Below are 22,079 nucleotides of genomic sequence, written 5' to 3'. Positions count from 1 at the left end.
ATTTATTTATTATTAATTTCATTTCTATACCGCTTTATATTTTTAAGAAAAATTTCAAAGCAGTATACAGCATATTAAAACATCAATAAAACAGTCCAGAATCAAACATTTCTGAAGAAAGTCAGATATAGAGTATACAGTCAAAGAAACGTAACTAATAGAAAACTAAAGTATTAGCTTAAAGATTTCGAAATAAAACGTTACAAAGAAGGTCAACTACAGAATACATATTTAACACAAAGTTAACAACAAAAATCTTAAACATTTCCAAAAAAACCGAAACTACTAAGTGAAGTCAAATATAAAATACACATTTAAAACAGCGTAATTAACAAGAGAATAAAATATTATCCTAAGCATAGAATAATGATAACGAAGGAAACGAATTTATTGAGGGTTGGTGGGTGCTGTCTTTTTTGTTTTGTTTTTTGAATAATGTAAACGATGATTCCCACCCCCACCCCCATTTTAAAGCTCTTCATCGCACTTTTAAGAGTTTTGTGTTAGGTTTCTTTCTGCTGCGCTGCTGCCCTTTCCCCTTATTCATATTTTCTCCCTCCCTCCTCTTCCTCTCTTGACAAGTCAGCTTTTCTGACGCTCCAAGGCCTCGGCTGCAAAAGTGCAATAAAACGATGCCGATTAAAAGTTAAATAAAACAAGTAGTCTAAACAAGCTGACCCAACTTCGCCAATCGCTAGCTGGACACGGAGCGCTCCGAGCAAGCCGGCAACCTTCGTCCAATAGCAGCGTTGGGAAAGGGGACCGGTTACCAGCCCCGGCCAATCAGCGCCCGCGAAAAGCAATTTAGAGGCGCTCACATACCCGCGACTCCTCGGGTTCTTCTCTTTCTTGCCGTGACTTTGCTTGCGACGACTTCTGGACGGGACGCACTCGCCGGAGGCGCAGTAGTAACGCTTGACCATTGTGAACGCAGGTGAGTGGAGGGGGAGAGGGGAGCCGGGAGCCGGGAGGGACCTTGGCTTAGCTGGGGATGGGGGGACCCCTACCTGTCGCGCCACTGCCGCCACCTGTTCTTTTTTCCCGTTCTGTTTAGGCAGGATGGAGCCCGTGACCCTCCCGGACGATGCAGCCTTTCGGGATTTCGTGGCGGAGTGCGAGTCGCAAGACGGGTGGCTGAGCTGGTACGACCGCTCTGGGGTCTCCGTCTGGGAGCAGGTGGTTCCCCATGCGGACCTGGCGGTGTACCGCCTCAAGGTAGGATGGACACGGAGTTGGGTATGGAAGGAACGATTCGGGACAGGGAGCGGACGGAGGCTCCTGGTCCCGGAAGTGGAGTTCTTTTCTCTCTCTCCCCTGCCCCTCTTCTACCTCTCTGCGCCACATGTGAATGTTAAAATACGTGACTGCGGACCGTCGGGAAAGAGGTGCGCATTGGCCGACGGGTGCTGGCCCGGTGCAGAGAGAGAGAGAAAAAAGTTTTTTAATACGGGGTTCTTGCACCTTTTAAGAATTGGGAAGAAGGGGTTTCGGAGGTGCAATCTCTGCGCCACATGTGAATGTTAAAATACGTGACTGCGGACCGTCGGGAAAGAGGTGCGCATTGACCGGCAGGTGCTGGCCCGGTGCAGAGAGAGAGAGAGAGAGAGAGAGAGAGAGAGAGAGAGAGAGAGAGAGAGAAGTTTTTTAATACGGGGTTCTTGCACCTTTTAAGAATTGGGAAGAAGGAGTTTCGGAGGTGCAATCTTGATTTATATATGAAATGCCCAAAGCCTTAGAAGTGTGATTGACCTGCAGCAGGGAGGAAATAGTTAAATTTCTCCCTGCGGAGCTCCTCCGCACCACCACCAAAAAAAAAAAAAAAAAAGAATTTGCGTGGTATCTACTTGAGCCCTTTTGCACAAACTACTTCCCACAATTTATTTAAAGCACACTCCACCCGTCTCAAAACGAAAACTCTAGAATCCCAGGTATTGTAATTTACCCTTCACAAAGCCGCAGCTCCCAGCACCCTTAACAAACTACAGTTCCCGGAATTACTTTGAAGGTGGGGGAAGTGTGGTTTGAATGTATGGTGTTTACACAGCCTCACTTGAGGCTCCAGGTTCGTTGGTAAATATATTTTAATTCTGCTGTAAGTCTGTTATAATTTGGGTGTAGACCAGCAACCAAAATTCTAGTAGGGAAGAGCCACAGCTCAATGGTAGAGAATTTGCTTGGCATGCAGAAGGTTTTAGGCAGTGTTTCCCCCCCCTAATAAAATGTTTAGGGGTACTCTTATTTTCCTTCTCGTATTGAAATAATGCCCCTCAATGAGGCCAAAGTTAGGTTCACAAAATGTTTGGGGGGTATTCATGTCCCTGCGTACCCCCAGAAAAAAAGCACTGGTTTTAGGTTCAATCCTCAGCATCTCTAGAAACTGGCAACTCACTGCTCATCAGTGTGGACAACATTGAGTTAAGTGGACAAATTGTCTGGGTTTGGAGCAAGTAGAGCAGGAGGTGGGGAAGAGCTTGATCCAGTCAAGATTAAGTACTCTTAGGTTTTTACTGGTTGCAACAAGAGAAACTTCCTTTCTTTGGCCTTTGGTGATTTCTCCCTGCAGCAATGGTGTGGACACATTTCACAGAATCACAGACTTATTGAGTTGGAAGGGACCATGAGGGTCATCTAGCCTAACCCCCTGATATTGATTAAGCTTTCCTTGTTTTATTTATTATTGGCAGTAGTTCTATATGTGTGCACTTTCCTTGTAGCTTTTTCTGTGTCGTCTTTCATTTAAATGCATGCTGGGAGGGGGAGGGGGAACAGGCTATAAATCATTACTTTAAAAACTAATAAAAACATGTCCTTAATTCAGCAGGGCTGAAAAGTGACTGAGTCTTGATTAAAGTCATATAATGCTTAAATGTACATAAGCTTTTGCAGCGCTGTTTGTTGAATGCCACAGGCTTTTCCCAACGTTCCTGGAAGTTATTTGGGTTCAGGAGTTGGCTCTGAGGATGTGTCGCCATTTGAGAGCTGGTTAAGAGTGGGGAATCTTTTTCAACCCAGGAAACATTTGAGGTCCACATGCCAGTTCCAGGTAGAGGCAGAGGCAAAAGTGGGTAGAGCAATGGTGCTGAAGAATAGTTTCTAGACACACGCTCACATTGCTTTCTCTGTTCTCCATTCACACAACCAAGAGGCACCATCATCTCAATTCCAAGGCACATACCATTCATGCAGGAAACACCCAGGATATGAAGTGTGGCCAGTGAGGGGGGGAAGAAGAGTGTGTGGCCAGGGCCTGAGGTCACCTGGCTTGCAGTGTGCATACAGTGGTACCTCGGCTTACATATGCTTCAGGTTACATACGCTTCAGGTTCCAGACTCCACTTACCCAGAAATAGTGCTTCAGGTTAAGAACTTTGCTTCAGGATGAGAACAGAAATCGTGCTCCGGCAGCACAGCAGCAGCAGGAAGCCCCATTAGCTAAAGTGGTGCTTCAGGTTAAGAACAGTTTCAGGTTAAGAACAAACCTCCAGAATGAATTAAGTACTTAACCCGAGGTACCACTGTACATGGTAACAACAAGGATGGAAAACTTGTGACCTTCCAGATGTTCTGGACTCCATCATCCTGGATCATTGGTTGGCTGGGGTGATGAAAGCTGGAGCCCAGCGACATCTGGAAGGCCAGGGGTATGCGGTCTTGGGTTAGTGTTGGACTGGTTCAAGTCTCCACCTGGCCATGAAGCTCACCTGTTGCATCACAGGAATTTTGTTGTGTTAAAATGGGGGCAGGGAGGAGAACCACATACGTATTATTATTTTTAAAACTGGGTACTCTCTTGTTAAAGATTTAAAAAAGAACACTCTGGGCAATGTACAACATATTTAAGAGCCCAGGTAACAAACCCCATAAAAATACACAATGCGACCCCCAACACCAGCAGGAAAGAACTTCAGCAGCACAGTTAGCAGCAGCCAACATCACTGACATCTGAAAAAGGCTCGACAAAACACTACCTTTTTTGCAGGCATTGAGGAGGGATAAAAACAGGGAAACAGAACTCCCTTGGTAAGAAATAAATCATGTACCCTTCCTGTATGCAGCTTTGCTCACAGGCAGAGAGAGTGTACCCAAAAGGTGTTAAAATACGGTAATCAAAGAGTGAAATGAAGGCTGGTATCTGGGATTGATGGAGATGAGGGGCCTGGAATGCTGTTTAATATGGAAGAAAACTTGGTAGGGGCTAAGCTTGATTGGAACTATTTTTCAGTTAGGATGTATAATCCAACTGCTGCCTGCGTAACTGATAAGTGAATTGCAGGATGCGATGAACTTTAGCATAGCTTGCGAAAGCTGCCTTCTCTTACAGATGTAATAACGGGCAGAGACTAAACAATAATAATGCCAATGTTTCATGACGTCTTGCCCAAGTGTCAAAGATACATCAGCCCAGTAGCTGATGCGCTGATGCGCCACTGTTTGCTCTTCTAGGAGAATAGCAATTTTCACAAGTGCTGCTTAATTCAGCTTTTGCCTTCCATGTAGGGCTGTGCACTAAATTCAGTAGGAAACCAAACTGAATCGGGTCCACCTGGATTGATCTGGGGTTGTCACAAGAGGTTTGGTAGTGGGGAGGAGGGGGAGAAGGACACACACAAGTAGCCTGCATCATAGCTGCCAATGTTTCCCTTTTTAAAAGGGAAATTCCCTTATTCCGAATAGGATTCCTCGCAAGAAAAGGGAAAAGTTGGCAGCTATGGCCTGCATGCCTTGCCTTGCCTTCCCTCCCTGGCCAGATGCTTACACATGGTTTAAAACCCTGACTAAGCATACAGTGTGGGGGGGGGAGGTGTGGTACTTCTTCCCCATCTCCACTTGACTTTGCATGGCCCCCAGATCAGTTCCAGGCTGGATTGGGCCCTTACTCAGATCCCAGAGAGGCCATGTACAGCCCATCTCTTGGATCTGCAGTAATTCAATTGTAAACTTTGAAATGTTCGTATGAAGAGCAAAACCAAGTGTGGCTTGGAGACCCAAGTCCATAGAGGAGAAAGTAAGACTTGGGTATGCTTAGCCTGGAGAAGTGATGTAATAGCATCAAATATTTGAAGGGCTGTTATATAGAAGATTAAGCTGGTTTGCTTTCTGCTGCCCTGGAGGGTAGGACCCAAGCCAGTGATTCATGCATGGCCTGCTTATGTGCTTCCCATAGGAATCCATTGGATCACTGTGAGAACAGGATGCTGGCCTATTGGCCTGATCCTGCAGGCTGTTTTCATGTTTTTTGGGGGGAGATTGTCCCAAGGGTGTGTACTGAAGATCACTTAATGTCTTGTATCTAGGACACTGGAGGATCAGCCCTGGACTCATGAAGCAGCAGTAAAATGAGTTTAGCTGAGTGCAGAGGTGCCATCTTACGAGGGTGACTCCGCACTCAGAGGAGGAGAAGGAGCCTTTGCACTTTTTGGACAGTGGCCCTCACCAGCCCACTCCCCCAAAACATAGTGAGGCCCCAAAACGGCTTGCCCCCCTGGAGCTGGCGCCCCTGGCTGAGTGTGTGCTCCCTTGCAACAATTGGCCTGCTGGAATTGTGATATGGAACTTTTGGTTGTTGCATTTTAACCCTGCTGCCCTTTTAAAGCAGAGGTGGGGAGTCTGTAACCCTCCAGGTGTTGTTGGACTCCCATCCAGCGTGGCCTGGGTTGGTGGAAGTTCTGGTCCAACAATATCTGGAGGGCCACAGTTTCCCATCCCTGCTTTTTAAAGGATGTCTGCTCCCCCTTCTTCTTCCAGCCTCACAAACAGCTCTGTGGAGTAGTTAGGCTGAGAGGTGTAGACAACTGGCTCCTTTCACAGTTAGAGAACACTTCAACAGAAGTCCTCCTCTCGATTTTTAGAAGACCAGAAGAGAGAGTGTATTATAGAATATCTGCTGAACTTCATCCCACTCACAGCAAATGCCCTGAGCTTTTTTGAGCACTAGTGTCAGATTCCAGTCCTGTTGAGCTTGTGCATTTTTCAAATGTATTTATTTATTGTGTTTATATATTTATTGTGTTTATCGTCTGAAGATCTCAAGGTGGTGTATATGGTTCTCCTGCTCCTCATTTCACCCTCACAACAACCCTGTGAGGTAGGTTAGGCTGAGAGACAATGGTTGGGCCATGATCACCCAGTGAGCGTCATGGCTGAGTGAGGATTTGAACCCTGGTCTCTCATGTCATAGTCTGACACTCTAATCACTACACCATACTGCCTCACAGTTGAAAGTGCATTCCTTCAGGGCCTGTTGTGTTCAGGCGGGCAGCTACAGTGATCATAGGACAATTTTCATGCCTGTGGTGAACATTGTGTGGTGTGCACTGGGGAAGGTAGGCTAAGTAGAATGGACAAATGTAACTCAGAAATGGCAGGATGACCATGGAGCCCAAAAGAAAAAAAAAGGGGGGGAAGGCTGCCCACTTCCATGATGTCATTGTTTGTCTCTTTCTCATTTTTATTGGGTGACAACAACAGGAAACCTCCCTTACATGGGATGTCAGACCAAAGAGCTTATCAAATAATTGGTGGAGAATGTAGCAATCACTCCCCACGTTCCGTTTGGTTGTTAATTTGCTAGCCAATAAAGAAGTTGGAGAATGACTCCGTGCTTTACAAAGCACCCATGCTAGACTAGTGCTGGGCTCTGGTTTAATGCATTTGAAGGATGGGAAATAGGAAAGAGTTGGCTTCTCACACTTTTTCCAAGAGCCAGCTAGAAGGGGGCGGGGTAGGGAAACGGGGTTAAATGTGGCCCTCAATACCTCTGTATATGGCCCCCAGACCTTTTCCAGGCCATACCCTCTACATCTGTCTTTTGTTTCCTGACTGGAACCTGTCATTGATCGGCAATAATGCCTCTTGCTTGCACATTAAATGGGTGTAAAAACTTCTGACTTTCACTGTGCAAAGGAAAGCTGCCCCAATTTGCTTCTGGCATGTAGCCCCTAGAAGGTTGTTGGAAATTAGTATGGACCATAGTGTGTAAAAGATATCTGCTTCCCAATCCCTTGCCTGCCCGAGTTAAAATGTCAGATGAAGACCAGGCAGATCTGGTTAAAATCTCTCCACACACCCCTAAAATACCCTTTTGGTGACCACAGGTTTGTTCTTCTCTGTCTGCTTGAGCTTGGTGGCTCTTTCAACAATTTGTGGAGAATACCTCACAGGGTTGCTGTGTGGATTTTTAAAAAAAGTTAGTCATGTATACATGCACCCATTGGACCAGACGTGGGCAGAAGATAAATGGGTCCAGTGGGTGCATGTATACATGACTTTTTTTAAAAAAAAATCCACACAACCACCCTGTGAGGTAGGCTCCACAAATTGCTCTTGGGCATTGCATTGAGGCATCTGGTTAGCCACTGTGGGACCAAGATGGTGTGCTACATGTACCTTTGGCCTGATCCAGGAGATTCTTCTTAATACATATACATGAACTTATGCAAATATTATGCAAATTGATGTCCACTTTAGCAAATGCACTTCCTCTTTGGGGGTGATGCCTGATTGGCCATTGACCTTCTAGTGGTGAGGGAAGAGCATCCAAAATAATCAACAGTTTGCTGCCTTTTCATGACAAAGCCAGATCAGTGGCCAGAAGCAACCACCTACTCTCCCTAGTGCAGTGGTGGTGAACCTATGGCACTTCTGCCAGAGTGGGCACTCAGAGCCCTCTCTGTTGGCACATGCGCCTTCGGCCCATCAGTGCTGTTGCTGTGTGTTGGCAAAGTGTGCAGCTGCTGCCCCCCAGTGTGTGCGTGAAATGCTCCTCAAGTGCGCGGTGACCGCATCAGCATTGGGGGGAGTTGCACAGGCGCCAACATGCTGGTATGCGGCCGTGAGGCTCCACCCCCTATGCTGGGTTTGGTTGATGCCACAAGCAGTAGATAGTCAGCGGCGGAAGTGCCTTGTATAGTGTGGGCAGTCCAATACTGGAAAAATACAGTATATTTATTTGTATGCGCGCAAGCAGGCAATCATTATTATGATTGGCCCTTTGCAATAAATAAGTAGGTTTTGGGTTGCAGTTTGGGCACTTGGTCTCTAAAAGGTTTGCCACCAATGCCCTAGTGATAGAGCCGGTCTGGTAACAACTCTTCACCAAACTAGGCACTTTAATTTAATTTAATTTTAGCATGAAGAGTGGGGGGTGGATGACTAGGTGATTCCTGCCCTCTCCCCTGTCCCCCACCTCTGGTAGTATTTGCTCATTGCATGATTATCTGATGTGTTAATGAGCATGTATTGTTCTATTAGTGCAAAGGACCATAGCTCAGTTGTAAAGAGTGTGCTTTACACAGAGAAAGTCCTTGGATCTTTTTGCAGTTAAAATAGTTGTCTATTTTAATATTCAGTATTTTTATTTTAAATAGTTGCCTACCTCATACATTTGTATAGTAGTGAGTTCGTTCAGGTGTAGCAGAAGACAAAAGTGGTGTGTGTGTGTGTGTGCGCGCACATCAGCATATCTTATTGGGAGCCAGATGCATAAAGCTTCTTACCAGCCACACTAGCTCTTGACAATTCATTCCAGTGGGTTTGTGAATGTGCAACATCACGTACACATATCCTAGTTCTTTGCCATGATGCTCATCCCAAATAATCTCTTGCACACTGTGAAATTTGTATTTGCTTGATTGCAATTTAGTGGCAGATCTGTAATTGTGATGATAGAGATCAACTGACTGACAAAGGTTTTTTGCCACCTCCCTGGAACTAGATGCAGGAGGCCTGCTGAGCCTCTTTTGGCAGGTGAAAAAGACATTCGATGAGTGCCCTGTCTAAACCTACTGTAGCTCTTGTGCCCCACCAAATGCACCTTGTGAAAGGGGGTGGAAGATGACTTAGGATAGGCTTTGGGTATTAAGCACTGGATCTGATCTGCTTCATGTGGTTGAATGTCTGGAGGTTCTGATGTTGGCCTGCCTACTTAGAGCAGGGGTGAAGGAACTATTTTCAGCCCAGCTTCTTCAAGTGAAAGGTGGGTGTGCTTCTGGTCCATCCCAGCCAGTTCAGCCTACCTAGTTATGAGAATGACAGAGAAGCTGCTGTTCACAGCTGCTGCATCTGCTGTACTTCACAGACATCCCAAAGAGTGTGGACCACCTGAGTGAAGCCTACAAACCACAATTTGGGTAACATTTTGCACCCAGGGTTCACCAGCTTTCACAGCCTCCCTAAATTGCTGGACAAACTATTCAAAGCAGTAAAGTGGACTTCATTGACTAGGTGAGGTTGAGAAGCTTCTACCTCCTGAAACCAAGGTTCGTTCCTTGGTCCAGTGGTCATGTAAACACTACAACAGGTTTTATTTATATAGGCATGATTTCCCTTCTTTCTTCCTTGACAGGGTTCAAGGTGGTGTATGCAAAGTTCCCTGGTTGATATTCCATTCAAACACTGACTAAGTTGGTCTATCAAGCTCAGTATGGTCTACACTGAATGGCAGCATCTGTCCAGGGCAGTGGTGTAGCGTGGGGGGTGCAGGGGGGGCCGGCCGCACCGGGCGCAACATCTGGGGGTTAGGGTTAGGGGGCGCAAATCCATGGGTTAGGGGGCGCAAATCCACGGGTTAGGGGGCGCAAATTACTTGCCTTGCCCCGGGTGCTGACAACCCACGCTACGCCACTGCTCCAGGGCTTCAGATGGGAGGCATTCCCAGCCTTACCTGGAGAGGCCAGGGATTGAACCTGTGACCTTTCGCATCCAAAGCAGACACTCGGCAAGATTGTTTCATTTTACACCATGGTCTGAGGTTGTTCACTACTCTGTGTTTTGACACTGTTCTTCCTTCCACCTGCAGGGCATGATTGACATGGCAGGGGTCTCTGCAGAGACAGCCTATGATGTCCTACATGACACCGAGTACCGCAGCATGTGGGACATAAACCTTGTTGAGACGCATCAGATCGCTCGTCTCACAGACAATGCTGATATTAGCTACTATGAATGTAAGTAAGGGTGGGCACCCCAATACCACCACCAAACCACACAAACTAGTGCAGGTGTGGCCCACATTACCATCTGGGCAATCTTCCAGAGGTCATGTGCCCATGAGGGTCAAGGCCAGGGGCAAAATGGAGTGGAAGAGCAAATGTAAATTTCCCCTTTGCACAATAGGCTACTTCCTTCACATTTGCACTTCCCTCTTCTCCGTCCAGCCAAGGAAGAGGCTTTGCATTCCAGCCATGCAAACACACTCAAGGGGGTGTTGAAGTGACAAGGGTGAGGAGTGTGTCCCAGGGAGAATCCTGGGGGTCTGTTAGAGGGGCCTAAAGGGCCACTGTTGGCATCTGGGCCTGATGTTTCCCACCACTGAGTTGTGGGGGTACCTGGCAAACACAATGAAGATTTGGTACCAAACTCAGAAAAAAATGCTGGTGGGTTCCTAAGCTTTAAAGTTCCTGGCTCCAAGGACCACAAACACCCACCCTCCTCCATCACTCGCCATGCTGTCAGAGGCTGGTGGGACATCTGGGCAGGCACAAGTCCCCCATCCCTGTTCCTACCTCTTCAGCAGCCAAAATCTTGTGGCACATTTCTGATGGCTTGGACTTATGTGGATCAGGAATTGTGGAATGTCAGCCTGAGAAATATTAGCAGAGGAGTTCAGAGAGAAATAGAAACAGGATGATAATACTGACGCTTAGGTGTATGTAAAATAATGGAACTGACCGTTGCGAAAGTAGTGTTTATAAAAACATCCTGGCATCGAATCAACCCTACTTTGTGAATTATCCCTGTAATTAAGGTGCCACAAGCCTCTCTTTGTTGTTTCCGCTGCAACGGATTAACCCTCTAGTTATGAGGTTTGCAAAGGTAATCTTGCAGGTATGTAAGCAATGTGTGATGAAATTTCAAGACACTGGGAGGATTAGTAGTCTGGGGTGTGGGGTGCCTTCCTTCTCTGGGGCAGTACCTCATTCAGCCTCATGGACCAGCCTCCACTGCTTAAAGATCCACCTCAACTATGTTATGTGGTCGTGATCCAGCTACCTTCCACCTGTTGTTGATTTGGTGGTGTTCTCTCTAAAAAAAACCATCTATGGAACACCATGCTACATGATAATAACCACATCCCGTGTGGTCCTTAGCCAGCAGCAAAACTATATCTGCTGAGCTGCTCTAGGTTGTTGTAATGAGAGTGTTATGGAGAGGACTATACAGCTTTGTCCAGGGCTGCGAAACCGTTTTCCACCCAAGGGACTCATTCCCCTCCTGGAGAGCCTGCCCAGGGCTGAATGCTAGTGGTGGCTGAGGCCAGAGGCAAAATAAATGCAAAGGCAAAATTCACAAGGTAAGCTAGTTTCTTCATACACACACACTTCCCTTTCTATCCTCATCCCATCCAGGTAAGCAATAATCACTATCTTGGTTCAGGGACAGAAAAGAAGTCACAGAAGGATGCAAAGCCAGAGTGCTGATTCAGAATGGGTGTGTGGCCTTTGGGGACTCCTGAGGTTCTCCATCCATGATTCAGTCTTTTAGCTCGTTAGTACTACCACCCTCACCATTGCCAGGCAGCCTAACTTGATAGGCTGATGAGACAACAATATCTGTGGACTCAAGGTGGTGGAAGAGAGCTGTATTAGATGGATTGATCAGAAACATTCTGGCAGTGTTAAGGCAGGCCCCTGGCTTGAGAGTTGCTCAGCGTTTGAAATGGGTATTCTGTTTTGTGTAAGAGAGAGAATGCCTTCCCTCGATGATGCCTGATTTTTAGCTGCCTGGCTGCCTTCTTTCTGGAGGTTAAATAGCCTTGGGGAGTAGCAATGGACACTGCTAAAAAAAACAACACAACTTGGTGGAAAGGAAGGTTCTGGCTCATAGAGCTGTATAGTCCACAACATATAGGGGTGTGTGAGATGCATTTGCCTTGCATCTCTCCCTGGGTCACCATTATAAGCTGGACCTGTTAACACATAGTTGTAGCATAAAGAATTCCTGTTAAGGTTTCCAGCCAGCCATTTCAGGATACCCTGTTCCATTTCCCCTCTCCCTCCAGCAGACTCTCAACAGTCAGTACAGTATGCTCAGTCCTCAAAAGGCATTTGGCTTGCTTGTCCTTCTCCTCTTCCCTCTTCCTCCTGCCCTCCCACTTTTCTATTTCTGCAAATGTTGCCTGCTTCTGATACCTTCCTTTCATGCATAGGTGGTGTACTTTTTCCTCCAGGGGGCTCTGTGCTTGGATGAGGGGAATAGGATCTGTGTGCAAGGCCTCTTTTACTTGAGACAACCTGCTTGGACCTTTGACACATTCCCTGTGTTGCTTTGCCAAAGCAAGTTAAGCTCTCACTTTTGTTTATGCGACACGGGTGTTCCCCCACCCCACCCCCCGCCATTCTAATTAAAAAGCTAAGGTGCCTGGGACTTGTAATTGCAACGGCAACAAATCACTCGCCTTACTGCTATTCAAAGCTTAATAGAAATTTAAAATGGAAATCTTATGAAATAGATTTATGAATGATATACAATGAATATGGAAAATGGAATATATAGGAATGAGTACAAATTTAGATGAAATCATTAGCAATTGAATGTGATCAGCATGTTGTAGATGCAATGTTGAGCTGCCTTTCTTTCTCTACTCCCTACCATCTCCCTTGGATTAGGGAAGTGCCCAAAGCCCTTGAGGAACAGAGATGTGGTGATTCTGAGATCATGGAAAGTCCTGGATAAGGATTATATTATCATGAACTTCTCTGTTAAACATCCGGTAAGTGAGCAGGGGGGAAACTATGGGATTCAGGGGGGTAATGGATTGGGGGGTGGGTCTCCTCTCAGAGACCCACCATAGCATTTCATTAGGGAAATGGAGCTTCATCCACCTGCTTGATAAGTACGCCATGAGACCCACAACGGCTGAATATACTGTCATATACTAAGGGCTTGTTCGCACTTCCACATTTGTCCCTTGCCTAGAAAGTGATTTTTTATTCCACTTGTCCCATGCTTTTTAGGCACAGGTCTGAGTGGTTTTCTGTTTGCTCTGCCCCGTTCCCCGGGAAAACCCACTCTTTTGTGGTGAATCGGAGCAGGCATCAATCTTGTGGAAAACCCAGTTGCTATTTGTTCTGATTCAGTGCTAAACCAGGAGTTTTCCCCAGGGGAAAGCAGTGGAAGTGTGGCTGAGCCCTGAGTCAGACCATTAGCTCCATTTAGCTCAATGACTACTAGCAGCAGCTCTTTGGGGTTTCAGACAGGGCTTTCTCCCAGGCTCACCCTGGTGAGATTATACCTGTGGCCTTCTGCTTTATTACAACACTTAGTTCTCTGGATGATGGAGCTGAGACCCTTCACACGACTGACCTGTTGGTGGTAAAGTTGGCAGCCTCTTGGGATTTAGAGTCCAGTCCTTTGAAGCCTACCTTCTGTTATTGATGTGTTGATGTATATTATTGCTACTTCTGTATTTTGCTGTATTACAATGCAGTTTCCATGGGCTTTGGCTGGCACACTTAAACTGATTGTTGACTACCCCTTAGTTACCTGAGGGGAACTCAGTCTCAGGAAGGAGGGGAAGGGGAGGCCTCTATACCAGGAATTGGTCCATCAGCTGATTGCCTGGCTTTTTACTGTGCAGAATTACCCTCCACGCAAGGACACAGTGCGGGCTGCCTCGCGTTTGGCTGGATACCTGGTGCAACCAACTGGACACGACAGTTGCAAGCTGACTTACCTGGCACTGCTTGACCCTAAAGGTGAGTCAGCATTCTATAGACTATTTAGACTATTTTAGAAGAGTCTAAAAAGCCTAGGACACAAATGTTCAAGGCCCTCTAGCAACTATGGTGACTCCTTTGTCAGAAGTAATGTATTTCATGTTGACTCTGGAAGGGAATACTCAATTCTGACCAAACTAAGCCGCCTAGTTCTGGAGGCTTAGTTCCGGAAAGCTCAGGAACCAAGAAGACCAAAACTTCAATAAAGGATGGGAAAATTTTATAATCTATCTTGGAGACCACTGTAAGCAGATGGAAACATTAGCAGGAGAAGGTTTAATAAAAGGACCCATGGAGGGGAGGTGGGAAGTCTAGAGATTCAGAGGAATCTGTAAATGTGGATGTGAATGGTAGCATTGTTATAATATAACATACTTGTAAAATCAAATAAAAACTATTTCAAAAAATAAAATAAAAAATAGAGCAAAATATACATTTTGAATCTTCTAATACCTTTGCCATAGTAAGTTGTGCTGCAGTCATCAGGTGAGTAATAAGATCCTTGTGGGAAAGTTGTTGATTAATTTGAGTACTATTTTACCTTTTACCTTTACTAGGATAGAAATGCTGTTTTAGGATCAAAGGAAGTACTGTATCTTGCTTTGTGATCAAACCTGCTTCATGAAAAGCATGTATGCTTCACAAGGCATATAACTCTTTAAAGCTGAATTTGAATAAAAAGAAGAAGAGAAGGAATATTCTCTAGTCACAGTGAGCAACCAGATTTCTCAGTTGTGGCCAAAGTGTTAAGTGAGAAAAAGCAAGTAGATTAAAAAAGAATAAAGGCTCTGTGTAGGAGATACAGTTAACTCGCATCTTCCAGGTTTGTGATTCTATGATTCTATCCTACACTTATTTTACTTACCTGAATTCAGCTTTGTGTGGGTGCGCGAATAAATAAACAAATGGAGAGCGGAGGAAACCCATTCTGCATTTATTCCCCCCACAATGCAATGCTGTAATTGCAGCCTTACTCAGTTTTCAGAAGGTGGCGCAGGGGCTCTGGCATCCCAGAGCCCTTGTGACACCTTTCCAAAGCTGAATAAGGGAGATGGCTGGATTTGGGAAGGAGGCGTGAGGGTCCTGGCATGGTCCTAAAGCCATCCTTCCTCCTTCCCAAAGCTCTGCAAGTGCTTACTAGGCTTTTAGAAGCAGGAGGGAGGACTCTAGGACCCACCCTGCCAGAGCCTTAGCTGCTGCTTCCCAGAGATAGGTAAACAGCTCTCCAAATTGGCGCTTCTGGGGTTACTGGCTTTAGTATTTTTTTGCATATACACATGGACCCCCAGAACCGAACCCTCACATAAAATGTGAGTTACCTGTTAACCGTTTAAAAATGAATTGCAAACACTAGACAGGCTAGATGATTTTTCATCTACTGCAAATCAGCTTCCAACATCTGCATTATGGGAGATTTGTTTGCCGCAGTCCATTGTCAGTAGCAATCATGCACCCGCTCATCTATCAAATAATCCTGGGAACCATTGTTAAGGGAACTGTAACCTCTCTGAGGAGAAAACTACAGTTCCCATGATTCTTTTTTTTTTTTTTTGTCGGGGGGCATGTGCTTTAAATGTATGCTGTGTATGTGACCAAGATTAATTCCCCCCCATCTTTCCTGCCTCTCCCCACTTTCCAAACTAGGATTTCTGCCCAAGTGGATTGTGACCAAAGCTGTTCAATTCCTGGGACCACAGGTGAGTGAGGCAGATTCATAGCTGAAGAGTTGGAAGGGACCACAAGGGTCATCTAGTCCAACCCCCTGCAATGCAGGAATCTTTGGCCCAACCATGGGGCTCGAACCCACCACCCTGAAATTAAGAGTCTCATGCTCTCCCATCTGAGCTATCTTGGGCCTCTAGTGATCTGGTTCCTCTTGTGAGGAGCATCAGTTGAGCTAGTGTAATACTAAGTGAGACGGATTTGCAGAAAGCCCTTTTTCTCTGCCCAGAGAGGGGGATTCCCCCTGCGTTGTTGGTTATGGAGCACAGCGGGCTAAGAGGCTGTGTAGTGGTTAAGAGCAGTGGACTCATAATCTGGTAACTAGGTTCGCGTCCCTGCTCCTCCACATGCAGCTGTTGGGTGACCTTGGGCCAGTCATACTTCTTTGAAGTCTCTCAGCCCCACTCACCTCACAGAGTGTTTGTTGTGGGGGAGGAAGGGAAAGGAGAATGTTAGCCGCTTTGAGACTCCTTAAAGGGAGTGAAAGGTAGGATATCAAATCCAAACTCCTCCTCCTCCTCCTCTTCTTCTTCTTCTTCTTCTTCTTCTTCTTCTTCTTCTTCTTCTGTGAATCAGAAAGTCCTCAGTCTGAATGTTTCCTCTACCCTGATGAACCCACTAGGTGGTCTTAAGCAAGCCCCTGTTTTTCTGCCATAGCCCTTCAACTGCCATATAGGAATAGTGATTTGGCCCCACTTTTGTAGTAGAAGTGGAGGACCTTTTTTCAGCCTGGGGACCAGGTGCCCATGGTGGGCAGGTTCAGAGGCCAAAGGGGGTGGAGCAGTGAATGCAGATTTTAGCTTTGTATAGCAGGCTAGTTTACATAAACTCCCACTGCATTCTCCATCCAGGCAAGCAAGAGACGTTACCAAAGTTCAAAAACACAGGCAGAGGGCCTTCTCAGTAGTGGTGCCCACCCTGTGGAACGCCCTCCCATCAGATGTCAAGGAGATGAGCAAATAGACAACGTTTAGAAGACATCTGAAGGCAGCACTGTATAGGGAAGCTTTTTAATGTGTAATGTTTTATGAAGTTCTATGTTGGAAGCCACCTAGTGTGGCAACTCATTCAGATGGGCGAGGTACAGATAATAAATTAGTAGTAGTAGTAGCCACGCAAAAACATCCAAGGAGGGTACAGATCAGGGCTGGTGAAGGGTCTGAGGAGAGTCCCAAGGGCTTGGAGGGGAGGGACTGTGCCTGGCCCCCCAGGCCTGGGGTTTACCACCCCTGCTTTATAAGGTTATGTTAGGCAGGCTTAGCCAACACGGTGGCCTACAGATGTTCTGGACTACAGCTCCCATTATCCCTGACCATTGGCCATGTTGGGTGGAGATGATAGGGCTTGGAGCCCAACAACTTCTGCAAGCCACTATGTTAGCTGCTCCTGTTGTAAGGATGCCAACCAGATAGGAGCTGTGTAGAACACTGCTGGAAAAAACCCTCTTGCATTTGCTTCTGAGGCATTTCCCATACCCTTCAAATTCTTGCTCTTGCAGACTCAAAAGGCTACAGTCTTTCTTTCTTTTCCTTTTTTGGCAGAAGGCGGGAGGATGGGAACAGATGGAAATTGAGTTTCTCAAGATACTAGATTTTTTATTTATTGCCCATCACCAGTTTACACACACCTTCGGGTATAGGGCAGCATAGAAATTAAATAAATAAATATTGTTTTGTTTTGTACTTTGTAGGTGACACAGTTTGGGTGCTGCCAAAGGTTGCTGTAAGAAGGGTGTAGCATACCTGGACAGCAGCTGGGCCCATTTCCCTGGCTATAGGGTAGCCTGCCTCTCCAGTGTTGCCCAGGTACCTGACTGGAGGCAAAACTACCCCAGAAGCCCAGGGGTTGCACACATTGCAAACTGGAATGGCATTCAGACCATCAATTTGTAGAAGAGCACATGATTTGCATGTCAAAGTTCAGAGGTTCAGTTCCAGGTGTCTCCAGGTAGAAAGATGCCTGCCCAAAGCGCTGGAGAGCCACTTCCAGTCATTGTCTACAATACTGCGCTTAGATGGACCAGCAATGTGATTATGTAGAAGATGGCTTTCTACATCCTTATTTAAATATTCCATTAGTTCAGAACCAGGAAGGACTGGAACCTTGCTTTATTTTTAGGGGAAGGGTTTCCCAAACTTGGGTCTCCAGCTGTTTTTGGACTACAGTTCCCATCATCCCTAGCTAGCATGACCAGTGGTCAGGGAGGATGGTAATTTTAGTCCCAACAGCAGCTAGAGACCCAAGTTTGGGGGAGCATTGCTCTAATTCCTGTGCTGTGTTGTGGATGGATGCCTCTTTAAGTCCTGAGTAGGGATTTGAGGCAGGTGATCTCACATGGTACCTTTTAGTTGTCCAACTTGGTTCATGAACCTTCCTGTCCAGAGCACTTTGGGTGGGTGGTACAGTTCCAGGTTCTTGCTGTTGTGCTCATCACACAGAGAAGTCCAATGTGGGTGTGTTTTGACCTTCTCTCTTCTCTCCACCCCCCCCCACCACCCCGGCTTGTGGGATCAGGTGATGAGGAAGCTGCATAAAGCTTGCATGGAATACCCTGCCTGGAAGCAGGAGCACAACGTGGATGTGAAGCCTTGGCTGCACCCCGAGCAGTGCCAGCTCCCCACCATGTTGGTGTCTGAGTTGGCTATTCAGCATGCCGCCTCCCTGGAGCACTTCGATGAGAGCAGCGTTAAAGAAGTCAAGGATCAGCAGGGAGAAGCCAGCGGGTCCGACTGACTACATCACTTTGTGCTTTTTCGCAGTTTGAGGACATTCTCTAGTCCGCCACTGTGCCTTTCTGAGAAATCATAAATTATTCCAGTTTATTTCATGTAGTAGCCAGCTTTTGGGGGTTATTCTCTCTCAAGCACCTGTTGCAAACTTGTGGTTGGAGGGGCAACTCTCTGTCAAGACCACCTCCTCGTGTTTTTAGCTGTTCTGCCCAAGGATGGGAGAAGGCTTTTAACAGTGGAGCTGCAGTATTTAATCAGTGGTTTGTTTTTAGAAGACCTTTTGAACCAGGGAAATGCTGCATATTGTGCTTATTTTAGATCAAGAGAATAATGTAATAATTGATGACTGGCTGTGCCAATTCTTGGATGAGCTTCAGGAAAATGATAGATAATTTTGAGATTCTATATTTAATGGTTTTATGGGGAGCTGTTGTTTTATTTCATCAGATTTATTTGTTGCCTATGAAACTTCTCTAGGTGACTTACATAAATTTGTCTTACTGTGTGAAATGCAATGATAAAACAACTTCTTCCCCCCTAATAAACAACTGCAAATAATAAAATGCAATTTGGTGGTACATGTGTATTATTTCAAAATGTGGGAAGCCAGCTTCAGTCTTTTGTGGGGTGTGGGTGTGGGTGTGCCCTGGACACCTGTCCCAAAGTCCTGTCCTGATAGAACCGCTGGTGTTTCAGGGTGGGGGAGAGAACAGATTGAACTATGCCCCCCCACGCAGATGCCTGCTTAACATTGTTTTTGCGCTCAGTGAGATGCACATTCAAAAGGGCAATTAGTCAATAATGCATGTGCCAACATACTTGCTTCCATGCACACTGATTTGAATATGTGCTTTTCAGAGGAAAGAGTGAGAAGCAACCTGATTGAGGGGTAATTTAGGAAAGCAAGGTTAGCCAAGCCACTTAACAGACTTTATTTAGCCAAAAGTGACTGAATCTGTTAAATGGTTTTTTGTGTATTACACTTTGCAAGACGGGCTAAGAGTCCAGGCTCCTGATTTAACATATAGTGTGTGTGCCCTCCTCCCCCTTCAACACAGAGAGATTCACGGAGCAGCTTGCAAGATTCAGGAGATGGTAATCACAGGCCAAATGCTATTTTTGTACACCGCCTAGCGATGATTTGGAGGCAAGCAGCATACAAAAATAGAGTTCATATTTTAATAGTAAGAAAAACAAGATTTCAAAACAATGTAATATTTTAAACAGCCAGATGAAATCACTGAAGGGAAGCACGTTCAATAAAACACAATAGCACAGCCAGATGAAAAGCAGAGTTCCAGAAGAAGAAGAAGAAGAAGAAGAAGAAGAAGAAGAAGAAGAAGAAGAGGAGGAGGAGGAGGAGGAGGAGGAGGAGGAGGAGGAAGAAGAAGAAGAAGAAGAAGAAGAAGAAGAAGAAGAAGAAGAAGAAGAAGAAGAAGAAGAAGAAAGTAAATGGGGCCTGGCAAAAAGATGTGTTCTTCAGCGGCTTTGTAGAAAGTGGACTTGATTTGGGGGGGGGGGGATTGAGAGGCAGGGTGTCACCACAGAGAAGGCCGCCTCCTGAAACAAAATATACACCGGGAGGCTTAGTTTGGTTAGGATAGAACCCACACAAGCGACGCTGACACAAAACAAGTATTGCCACCCGACCTAACCCCCACTCACCATGCCCCCTCCACCTCTTCCCCCCTTTCTTCCTAATGTAACACTAATGTCTCAACAAGTGAAACTGATCTGTAGAAAATGTAACTTGAAAAAAGAGACATTGCACATACTTTTGTAAACCAAGAAATCTTTAATAATTTTTTTTTAAAAAAGAAAGAAAGAATTGGGTACAGTGGTACCTTGGTTCTCAAACTTAATCCGTTCCAGAAGTCTGTTGCAAAACCAAAGCATTCCAAAATCAAGGTTCACTTTCCCATAGAAAGTAATGCAAAATGGATGACCGTAATCAGTTCTAGACTTTTAAAAACATCCCCTAAGACAGCAATGTAATATGAATTTTACTATCTAACGAGAATATTGATCCATAAAATGAAAGCAATAAACAATGTACTGCAGTCACACAATCAATTAGTAGCTGAACTGGGCTCCACACAGTCACAAAAACAAAACAAAAAGAGCCCACAAAAATGTAAAATAAATAGCAAAAACAGACCTCAGCATAACACTAAAAATGGAAATGTGGCCCTCAAAACGGAAGCAAAACACTCAAAACAGAGGATGTTTAGCTTCCGAAAAAAGTTTGCAAACCAGAACACTTACTTCCAGGTTTGCAGTGTTTGGGTTCCAAGTTGTTTGAGTACCAAGGCACTTGAGAACTAAGGTACCACTGTATACACTTCCTGAGTTATGAGCCACCGTAGCCACTAGAGGGCTGTGAAAAATTCTCTCCTGGGGTTTTTATACGTACTTTTGTACTACAGTGGTACCTCGGGTTACAGACGCTTCAGGTTACAGACTCCGCTAACCCAGAAATAGTACCTCAGGTTAAGAACGTTGCTTCAGGATGAGAATAGAAATCATGTGGTGGTGGCGTGGCGGCAGCGGGAGGCCCCATAAGCTAAAGTGGTACCTTAGGTTAAGAGCAGACCTCTGGAACGAATTAAGTTCTTAACTACAGTGAGGTACCACTTTATTTGAAACCAGAGGGGTGCATTGGTTGCCAGATGTGAAATATATTGGCATTATTTTCAGGTCTCCCACTCAACTACTGGGTTAGGTGGTGGAGGTGGATGCCACCTGTTTTGGAAAGAACTAATTCTTCTCACACACGACCTTTGTCTAGATGCCCACCTGCTCCCTCGCATTCAATATGTTTCCAAATTAACAAATTCCAAAAGATACCATAGGTCTCCAGAAGGCCCACCTCAAGAAAAACTAATCCTGCAGTAGCTACCCCGGAAACTTCCTAATGCTTGGGGAAGTGGGAACGACACAGTAGTACTGCATGCTCCTGAAGTTAATGCTATCTCCAGTTAGGACTAGGGCTAAGCTCCCAACGAACATCAGGCAGGTACCTACAAGTACTGACATACTTAGCATGCTTAGAACTCATTGGTTCACTCAAGCTTTCCTTGAAGGGTAAACCAGCTAGATTCAGAAAAGGGCAACCAAAGCAATCGAGTGTGTGGAGTAACTCCTCAGTAGAGAGGCTGAAATATTTGGGTCTTTTTCCTCCTATATGCAGTGCTTTTTTCTGGGGGGACACAGGGGTATGCATACCCCTAAACATTTTGTGACTCTAAGTTTGGCTTTATTGAGGGGCAGTTTCTCAATATGAGTAGGAAAATGAGAGTACCTCTAAACATTTTTTTTGGGGGGGAAGCACTGCCTATATGCACTGAAACGTAAGAAAGTTGTCATGCTGCAGTCCACTTGGTCACAGACAGGTGATGCAGGAAACATGATGATGTGGCATGATGAGAGGCTGGCGCAGATGCTGGCCATCTTCCTCCATCCCTGGGGTAAGGGGAAGGGCCAAATCTTTCTCTCCTTTATCCCCCCCCCTCCACTGCTACATAGCAAGTGAAGACAAAGAAAGAAAGAAAGTCTTTCCCCACATTGTCCAACTGTTGCTGCTTCTGCTACCCCCATTGCCAAAAGAGGATGAAGAAGATTAGGCTGTTGCTGCTGGTGGTGTAGAAAGGAGCAGAACAAGGGGGCGGGAATCTATCCCCTTTGTTCTTATCATAGAATCATAGAATCATAGAGTTGGAAGAGACCACAAGGGCCATCGAGTCCAACCCCCTGCCAAGCAGGAAACACCATCAGAGCACTCCTGACATATGGTTGTCAAGCCTCTGCTTAAAGACCTCCAAAGAAGGAGACTCCACCACACTCCTTGGCAGCAAATTCCACTGTCGAACAGCTCTTACTGTCAGGAAGTTCTTCCTAATGTTTAGGTGGAATC

General features: G+C 45.7%; 1 protein-coding gene across 2 annotated transcripts; it reads left to right on the top strand.

The window, feature by feature from the left end:
- The first annotated feature begins 738 nt into the window (after positions 1 to 738).
- On the top strand, positions 739 to 18,734 carry LOC310697962 (START domain-containing protein 10-like). Of its 2 annotated transcripts, XM_083484551.1 has the most exons (7): positions 739 to 934; positions 1,055 to 1,215; positions 9,797 to 9,944; positions 12,606 to 12,709; positions 13,577 to 13,694; positions 15,360 to 15,412; positions 17,952 to 18,734. In XM_083484551.1, the coding sequence occupies exons 2-7, from the start codon at positions 1,060 to 1,062 to the stop codon at positions 18,168 to 18,170; spliced, it is 798 nt and encodes a 265-aa protein (XP_083340677.1). In that variant the 5' UTR covers positions 739 to 934; positions 1,055 to 1,059; the 3' UTR covers positions 18,171 to 18,734. The 2 variants fall into 2 exon arrangements, 1 of the variants encoding a protein (XP_083340677.1); XR_014521268.1 differs by lacking the exons at positions 739 to 934; positions 1,055 to 1,215; positions 9,797 to 9,944; positions 12,606 to 12,709; positions 13,577 to 13,694 and adding an exon at positions 14,928 to 15,025 and having other exon boundaries at positions 17,952 to 18,039.
- Positions 18,735 to 22,079: the final 3,345 nt, after the last annotated feature.

This window comes from Podarcis liolepis (genome assembly GCF_965112155.1).
Source record: "Podarcis liolepis genome assembly, chromosome: Z".
Lineage (NCBI taxonomy): Eukaryota > Metazoa > Chordata > Lepidosauria > Squamata > Lacertidae > Podarcis > Podarcis liolepis.
The sequence above is the reverse complement of the archived record's forward strand: the minus strand, read 5'-3'. Positions and strand labels throughout refer to the sequence as shown.